Source organism: Anopheles moucheti, chromosome 3 (assembly GCF_943734755.1).
Source record: "Anopheles moucheti chromosome 3, idAnoMoucSN_F20_07, whole genome shotgun sequence".
Taxonomy (NCBI): Eukaryota; Metazoa; Arthropoda; class Insecta; order Diptera; family Culicidae; genus Anopheles; species Anopheles moucheti.
The window spans coordinates 15177170-15186324 of NC_069141.1; the positions used below are offsets into that span (position 1 = coordinate 15177170).

The 9155-nt window shown below is 48.8% G+C and overlaps 1 protein-coding gene across 1 annotated transcript; it reads left to right on the plus strand.

Annotated features, from left to right (window-relative positions):
- Positions 1 to 700: 700 nt before the first annotated feature.
- On the plus strand, positions 701 to 8388 carry LOC128305359 (probable chitinase 10). The gene is made up of 9 exons (XM_053042757.1): positions 701 to 730; positions 811 to 1013; positions 1079 to 1587; positions 1656 to 4561; positions 4626 to 4811; positions 4871 to 5150; positions 5224 to 6218; positions 6287 to 6900; positions 6975 to 8388. Exons 1-9 carry the CDS (start codon positions 707 to 709, stop codon positions 8386 to 8388), a joined length of 7131 nt encoding a protein of 2376 aa, XP_052898717.1. The 5' UTR covers positions 701 to 706.
- Positions 8389 to 9155: the final 767 nt, after the last annotated feature.

Below are 9155 nucleotides of genomic sequence, written 5' to 3' on the forward strand. Positions count from 1 at the left end.
CAGTTGGCATTGGGCAGCCACAATGTAGTGATCGCTGATGCGTACAGTGGAGCCCGAACATACTGCTCATATCGATCGTTTTTATCACGCAAGATCATCGGAGGCACAGCCTCAACCCCTAGAGATTTGCACGGGGATGAATGGGCAGTTGGAGTTGGAGCGAATGTATTACATCTACGCAAACGCCTGGCTGTTCGCGAACCGATCGTTCTTTCGCCGTTTATTGCCATTGCTCGGCCTTTTTGCTGTAGGTCGGGGGCCCCCATGTGCTAGCGGTACCGTGCGTAGCCGTGGACTTGAATCATAGCTTGCGTAGTATTTTCTTATGCTCGCCAGTTCTTTGCTCTCGCGAGATGTTGAAGTTGAATGGGCACGTGTTGTGCTGAGAACTGGTTTGGTGTGTCGGTAGACGCCAATCATCACTTTTAGCACCCATTGTGGGCCAATGACATAGACCTTGAAACAATTTTTTGTTTCTTCTTCTGTTTGGTGCATATAGCTCTGCAGTCGGCATTAAGTGTGAGGGTGACCCATTTTTGGAACTGATTGTTTTATTTTTGGGACCTATTGAGTATTCTGTTCATTGATTTGTTGAGTTGTTTATGATCGTCTGGGCAATTCAAAGTCTCCCCCCACTGTTAACGTTCTCTTTCTGTTATTGTTTCGCCGTTTAGATCCGATGCTTCGCTGAGGTGAAAGCATCAGAATGAGTCTTCTGCCATATAAAGGGGTTAGTATGGGGCTACGTGAAGCGAAAGTACAAACAGACTGACAGACTGTTGCACACACCAATGCGTTCCATTCTTTCAGCTGACCATTGTTGGTGCCTGGTTGGTACTAACCGCGGCAGCCATTAGAATCGAACGTCCGGAACCGGTCAGCTTCGTACGCAGCAGCGTAGAACAAGTTCCACCGCACGGGTTTGAGAAGCAGGTGGCCGACGAACAGAGTGATGACTTTGGAAGTAAATCTTTACCACTACGGGCCGCGGTCGAGAGTGTTCCAGCGATTCTGTAAGTAGCTCTGCTTGTTTCTGCTTAGGGAAGATCAACATTATAACGTAGACCTGTTGTTTCAGCGTCGATGAGCGGCTACCGCTGCGTGATGCCGTTGAATTCCGTATCCTCGATATGGATCACGAAATAGAGGACAGAGTCAGTCAGGTGAAAAGTGTGGTGAACAAACACAAGTTCAAACTGGTGCCGATTGACACGAAAGATGTGGAAAGCTTCCGAGTGCTATCCTTCCAGGATAAATATGCGGCCTATGTGTTACCTTTACAGCCCGCCAACAAACCAATGCCATATCGGGCGGGATCTCCCTATCAGCAGCTGCTGAGCAGCAAAGATGTGACGGTGCTTCAGAACTATTATAGTAACCCTTTAGCCCTTCAGAAAGCAGCAGCAAACGAATATAAGGTACTGTGCCACATGACCAACTGGGGCTTTTATCGCAAGGGTGAAGCACAGTTTGTCCCAGAAAATCTGGACCCTAGTCTGTGTACGCACATCATCTATTCGTTTGCCACCTTAGACCCGTCGACGCTAATGATGAAAGAGTTTGACAGTTGGGCCGACTTGGACAACAGTAAGTGGACTATTTTCAAGTTATTCTATCCATTGTTTCTACCATTTTGTTTCTTTTACTTCCCACAGATATGTACTACCGAACGGTAGCCGCTGCTGGTGATGTACCAGTACTGATAGGCTTGGGCGGATGGACCGATTCGGTGGGCAACAAATATTCGGAGATGGTGGGATCTTCGGCCAATCGCAGAAACTTCATCACCAATGCGATCGTTTTCCTCAAAAAGCATGGCTTTTCCGGTCTGCACATGGATTGGAACTATCCCGTGTGCTGGCAGAGTGACTGCTCGAAGGGTTCCGATAGTGATAAGATCAACTTTAGCAAGCTAATCCAAGAACTAAGGACAGCCTTCACCCCGGAGAACCTGCTGATCAGTACTAGCATTTCGGGATACAAGGAGGTACTGATGGTTTCGTACGATATTGCCGACCTTACCAAGTACGTCGACTTTATGGCCGTTATGTCGTACGATTATCACGGCTCGTGGGAAGAACAAACGGGCCATGTGAGTCCGTTGTATGGTAGTCAGTACGATAAATATCCGCAGTACAACACCGATTATACGATGCAGCTGTTGGTGAAGATGGGTGCAGATAGGAGTAAGCTCATCGTTGGTGTTCCATTCTATGGGCAAACGTTCACGTTAGCACAAACTACCAGAGCCACACCGGGCGAGGGTAGTCCTACGATTGGGCCCGGAACGGCCGGTGATGACACCAGGCAACCGGGTATGTTGGCTTACTACGAAATTTGTCAGCGTGTGCGCAAGCAGAAGTGGAAAGTCGGTAGAGATGCCGACATGAAGTCGGGTCCGTACGCCACCAACGGTGATCAATGGGTGGGATATGATGATCCTATATCGGTCACAGCAAAAGCACGGTACGTGATGAAGGCTGGATTCGGCGGTATCGCTGCATGGACCGTCGATTTGGACGATTATCAAAATCGCTGTTGCGAGGAACGATTCCCTGTGCTGCGAGCCATCAACAGAGCGCTGGGGCGACTTGATTCACCAGTCCCGTCCGGAATGGATTGTTCGCGACCCGATCAACCGGCTACTCCGGCACCGGCCGAAATGACCTTTAGTCCGGATGGTGGAGTGCAGAGTACAACACCGGCCCATTCACATACCACCTGGCCATCGTGGTCACCCGAAAGCACGTCAACGACAAGAAGAACGACTACTACAATGCCTACTACCTCTTCCACGACTACAACTACTACCACGACTACTACAACAACTACTACTCCAAGAACGACACGGAGAACTACTACGCCAACGACTACCACGTACAGTCCTCCATCGACAACGGTTGGAACAACCATCCCCGTACCAGGTCTCGTCATGCCAGAGCTCAGCAGTGCAGAAAGTTGCGAAGGCAACCAATACAAGGCGCATCCGACGAACTGTAACTCTTACTACCGTTGCGTACTGTCCGAGTTCAAGCAGCAGTTCTGTGCCGGTGGTCTTCACTGGAATGATGCGGCAAAACTGTGCGATTGGCCTGCCTCGGCAAAGTGTGAGATGGACATTGGATCGCCAGAACCGACTACAACATCTACAACGGCAAGACCCACCAGAACTGCATCGAGACGAACGACCACCACTACCAGCACTACCGAAGAGATGGTAACGTCTCGCCCGACGCGTCGGAAGACTACGGTAGCTTCCAACACTCCAAGCCCAACGAGACCTCCCAAAAAACCTGCTACAACTACCAAAAAACCCGTAAGCCGCCCGACGGAAACTTGCAACAACGGAGAGTACTATCCGCACAAGAGCTGTGACAGTTTCTACATCTGCGTGAACGAAAAGAAAGTGGCCCAACAGTGCGGTCCTGGGCTGTACTGGAGCCAAACGGATAAGAGCTGCGACTGGGAAGACAACGTGAACTGTGTGAGCAATGAACAATATTTCCGACTGCTAACGTCCTTCGGTGCCGCCAAGTTGCTCTCGGAGGATGACCCTTGCGATGGCAATTCGCACGTTCCATTCCCGGGCGACTGTAACCAGTACTTGGTGTGCAATTGGGGCCGCCTCGAGTCTGCCAGCTGTGCCGATGGGCTTCACTGGAACCAGCAGTTGAAGATATGCGATTGGCCAGCAAATGCTAAATGCTCGCAGGGTGGCGTACCGGAGAGTACGGAAAACATCTCAGACGAGAACAATGCGTGGCAGGGTGCGGGTCAGGACATTGACGGTCCACAGTACGTTGTATCGACTACTGAGAAACGCACCACTACGACGCGTACGACAACGGTCGCTCCTGCTACACCGCCACCAATGTTGGAACCTCTGTCGGGGTATTACAAGATGGTTTGCTACTTTACCAACTGGGCTTGGTACCGGAAGGGCTACGGAAAGTACACGCCCGACCACATACGTACCGATCTCTGTACGCACATTGTGTACGGATTCGCGGTGTTAGACTACTCCTCGCTAACGATAAAAACGCACGACTCGTGGGCAGATATTGACAACAAATTCTACACCCGCGTAGTGGCCGCAAAGGAGAAGGGCGTTAAGGTGACGCTTGCCATCGGTGGTTGGAATGATTCGGCGGGAGATAAGTACAGCCGGTTGGTACGTAGTGCCGCCGCACGATCGAAGTTTGTGGAGCACGTGATCGGCTTTCTGGAGAAGTATGGATTCGAGGGTTTGGATCTCGATTGGGAATACCCGGTGTGTTGGCAGGTGGACTGCAAGAAAGGATTTGCCGACGAGAAGGAAGGATTTACGGAACTGGTGCGGGAGCTGTCGGAAGCATTTAAACCCCGTGGGTGGTTACTTTCGGCTGCCGTATCACCGAGCAAAACTGTGATCGACGCTGGATACGATGTTGCGGCGTTGGCTCAATATTTCGACTGGATCGCCGTTATGACGTACGATTTCCATGGCCAGTGGGACAAACAAACCGGACATGTAGCACCACTGTACTACCATCCGGAGGATGAGATTGATTTCTTCAATGCGGTAAGCGAACGATCAGAAAGATCGCATTGTTTCTGCCTCTAATGATGGGTTTTGCTTTCCGTAGAACTATTCGATCAACTATTGGATCGAAAAGGGTGCACCATCGCGGAAGATCGTCATGGGTATGCCACTGTACGGGCAGTCGTTCCAACTGGCCGACACTAAGAAAAATGGCCTGAATGCTAAGGCTCCAGGTCCTGGCCAGGCAGGAGAATTCACCAAAGCGGCAGGATTCTTAGCCTACTATGAGGTAAGTTGCGGAATCATAAAAGTGAACTGATTTAATCATCTATTTGAGTTGTGTTTTAGATTTGTGATCGTATACAAAACAAAGGATGGACGGTGGTCCAAGATGAGCTGCAAAGAATGGGACCGTATGCGTACAAGGGCAATCAGTGGGTATCGTTCGACGACAAAGAAACCCTACTGAGGAAGGTACAATTTATACGAGCGATGGATCTGGGCGGAGGCATGATTTGGGCACTCGACTTGGACGATTTTAAGGATCGCTGTGGACAGGGAAGTCATCCACTACTCACTGCCATTCGAGAGGGACTTCGAGAGCCACCCACAGGTGCCGATGTACTCCGTAAGTGGCAACATAATGCATTATTGTACAAACAATAAGTATAACTCAAGTTGTTTTTTTGTCATTTTCTTAGCACCGATTGTACAACAATCTTCAGAGGACGTGAATTCTGCCTCAGGAATGGAAACGAATGCCGGCATTTCGTCCCCGGAGAAACAGCAACCCGGTGCAACGGATAGCTCAGAAGTGGACGATAACTCTATTGAGTCGGACGAATACAAAGTTGTTTGCTACTTCACGAACTGGGCCTGGTATAGACAAGGCAATGGTAAATACCTTCCCGAAGATATTGATCCCGAACTGTGCACGCATATTGTGTATGGATTCGCTGTTCTGGATCGGGAAGGTTTAACAATTAAACCGCACGATTCCTGGGCAGACATTGATAATCGTTTCTACGAGCGAGTCGTGGAGTTTAAGAAGAAAGGCAAGAAAGTAACCGTTGCGATTGGTGGCTGGAACGATTCGGCCGGTGATAAGTATAGCCGGCTGGTGCGAAGTGCTCAGGCCCGGAAGCGCTTTATCGAAAATGTGATGCAGTTCATAGCCAAGTACAACTTTGACGGGTTGGACTTGGACTGGGAATATCCCGTCTGTTGGCAGGTGGATTGCAAGAAGGGATATGCTGACGAGAAGGAAGGTTTTTCCGATTTGGTGAAAGAGCTGGCGACGGCCTTTAAACCGCACGGCTATCTGCTATCCTCGGCAGTATCCCCAAGCAAGAAGGTAATAGACGCGGGATATGACGTACGCACGCTGTCCGATTACATGGACTGGATCGCTGTGATGACGTACGATTATCACGGTCAGTGGGACAAACAGACCGGACATGTTGCACCGATGTATGAGCATTCGGATGATTTCGATAAAACCTTCAATGCCAACTTCACGATCCACTACTGGATCGAGCAAGGTGCGGATCCCCGTAAGTTGGTCATGGGTATGCCAATGTACGGCCAGTCATTCTCACTCGCGGATGTCAACGATAATGGGCTGAACGCAAAAACTTACGGTGGCGGAGAAGCGGGCGATCAAACACGTGCCAGAGGATTCCTGTCATATTACGAAGTAAGACATCGTGCTGTGTGAGACAGCAATTCATCGAAAGATGCTTATATGCTTGATTTTGTTTACAGATATGCGCTAACATACAGCAGAAAAACTGGAACGTGGTGCGTGACCGCAAGGGACGTATGGGTCCTTACGCTTACAAAGGCGATCAGTGGGTTTCGTTCGACGATCAGTACATGATACGCCATAAGAGCGAGTTTATCAAGGCAATGGGTCTTGGAGGTGCTATGATATGGGCTCTTGATTTGGACGATTTCCGTAACCTTTGTGGATGTGAAGAGTATCCTTTGCTACGTACGATCAACCGAGTATTGCGGAACTATCCTGGTCCAGGGCCTAAATGTACGCTAGGAGCGGGCAAACCTTCAAGCCCAAATGATCGTCCAGCTACAACCACGATGACTCCAACGACTACTAGGAAACCCACAACTACAACCAGAACAACAACGACGGCTAGGACTACGACTACGATGCCTACGAAGGCAGCATCAACTACTCGGAAAACGACGCGTAGAACGACTACTAGACCTTCCACTACCAGCAGACCGGCAACACCATCGATTGATGATCTCGATTACAACCAATCGAATAGTGATTGCGATGGACGATTGTTTGTTCCGCATGAAACGGACTGCTCCAAATACTACATTTGCCAGCATGGCAAGCGTTATGAGCAAAGGTAAGATAGTTGGCATCATTCAATCGTTTCTGAACTATTAACCTATCCTTGGATACTCCACTACTTTTTCGTAGATGTCCAGCTAATACACTCTGGAACAATGGGTACTGTGACTGGGAGGAGAATACTAATTGTAAAAACAAGCAACGCCCAATAACCTCCACGATCTCCAGCGTTACGACGGATGATGATCGAATGTCTTCAACTAATCGTCCAACAGCAGCACCGACTACCCGGCGTACTACTACATCAACTCGTCGCCCGACCGAAAGGCCCACAACAACTAGCACCACCACTACGGCTAAACCATCACCTCCATCGAATGAGCTAGGTCCTGGAAGTGGTGACTACAAAGTGGTGTGCTACTTCACAAACTGGGCCTGGTACAGACAGGGAGATGGAAAGTACACGCCAGATGACATTGATAGCACGTTGTGCACCCACATCGTGTACGGCTTTGCTGTGCTTGATCGTGAAAGCTTGCAGATCAAAACGCACGATTCGTGGGCCGATATAGACAATCGATTTTACGAGCGCGTCGTGGAGCACAAACGCAAAGGCACGAAGGTGACTCTGGCGCTGGGCGGGTGGAACGATTCGCTCGGCGATAAGTACAGCAAGCTGGTACGAGATGCCGCAGCTCGAGCTCGGTTCGTGAAGCACGCCGTTGAGTTCATAGAAAGGTACGATTTCGATGGGTTGGACCTCGATTGGGAGTACCCCGTTTGTTGGCAGGTCGACTGCCAAAAGGGCTATCCGGACGAAAAGGAGGGCTTTGCGAAGCTGGTGCAGGAGCTTGCTGTTGAGTTCCGGCCGCGAAGCTGGCTGCTTTCTGCAGCCGTATCCCCGAGCAAAATGGTTATTGATGCCGGTTACGAAGTTCCAGTGCTGGCGGAATACTTCGACTGGATTGCGGTCATGACATACGATTTCCACGGCAACTGGGACAAACAAACTGGGCACGTTGCACCGCTGTACTACTATCCTGGTGATACGTACGATTACTTCAATGCCAACTTTTCTATCAACTACTGGATCGAAAAGGGAGCACCATCGCGAAAGTTGGTCATGGGTATGCCGTTGTATGGACAATCGTTTTCACTTGCCGACGCACGCCGGAATGGGCTTAACGAGAAATCTTACGGTCCGGGCGAGGCAGGAGAATTTACCCGTGCGGGTGGCTTCTTGTCGTTTTACGAAATATGTGACAAGGTAAACCGCCAGGGTTGGTCCGTTCAGCGCGATCCCGAGGGACGAATAGGGCCGTACGCATACAGCGGCAATCAATGGGTTTCGTATGATGATGTGGACGAAATCCGGAGAAAATCGCAATTCGTCAAACAAATGAACCTTGGCGGTGGAATGGTATGGGCTTTGGATCTGGATGATTTTAGAGGAAGATGTGGATGCGGTACGCATCCATTATTGCGTACTATGAATTTGGAGCTTGGTCGAATCAACACACAAGCGCCAGAAAATTGTACTTAAAGTGTGCATGTGTGAAACTTACGTAAGTGTAATGAATGGAGTGAAATTTATGTGTGCACATACTACTAATCGAGTTAATAAAATTTAGTGTAAAGTTGTACACAACTGACGACAGAGTTATCTGCGTATCATTTTTCCGTGACCTTGCGGAACAAACTGTTTAAAAAATAGCTAAACAGTAATTTAAATGTATTCTTGAATAACTTATCTACATAATTCTGATCGATGACTTTGAAAGCTCTGAGGACATACTTACTTATTCATTTGGCGCTCCAATTGCATTGCAGTGTTGGTTTCTCTTCTCATCTCTTCTGCCCATGAGGACGAACTAAAGTGACTGCACGGGTTGGATGTCATTCTCGTGACATGATCAACCCACCGAAGCCTGGCGAGTCTAATTCGATGTACGATAGTGAGTTCTTCATACGGCTCATAGAGTTCTTGATTGTACTGTCTCCCTTTATTGTCCTTCCACAGATTCTGGCCCAAAAATCCAGCTGAAGTTTCCTCGGGTTTCAATAGCACAGAATATCCTACAGTTTTCACTGCAAATGTCAAGGAAGGCACTAAAGATGGATCACTCTTTAGTCTGTCTTCTAAATTTTCAGTTTTCTTCATGTCGTGTACAATGGTCTTAAACGCTGCAAGCGTTCATTAGCTGGCAACGGATGAATGGGAACTCTTCTTACGTTTTGAAATTTAACATATTTATCTAACTTTTTACACTTTATTAGCACAATTTTCATCTATAAACACTCAGCTTTGGT

Excerpts from the sequence above, each read along its gene's own strand:
- LOC128305359 (XM_053042757.1), top strand. The coding sequence starts at position 707 with ATGAGTCTTCTGCCATATAAAGGG. Across the intron at positions 4,562-4,625 it reads AGATTGATTTCTTCAATGCG|AACTATTCGATCAACTATTG; the intron begins GTAAGCGAACGA and ends TGCTTTCCGTAG. Across the intron at positions 4,812-4,870 it reads GATTCTTAGCCTACTATGAG|ATTTGTGATCGTATACAAAA; the intron begins GTAAGTTGCGGA and ends GTTGTGTTTTAG.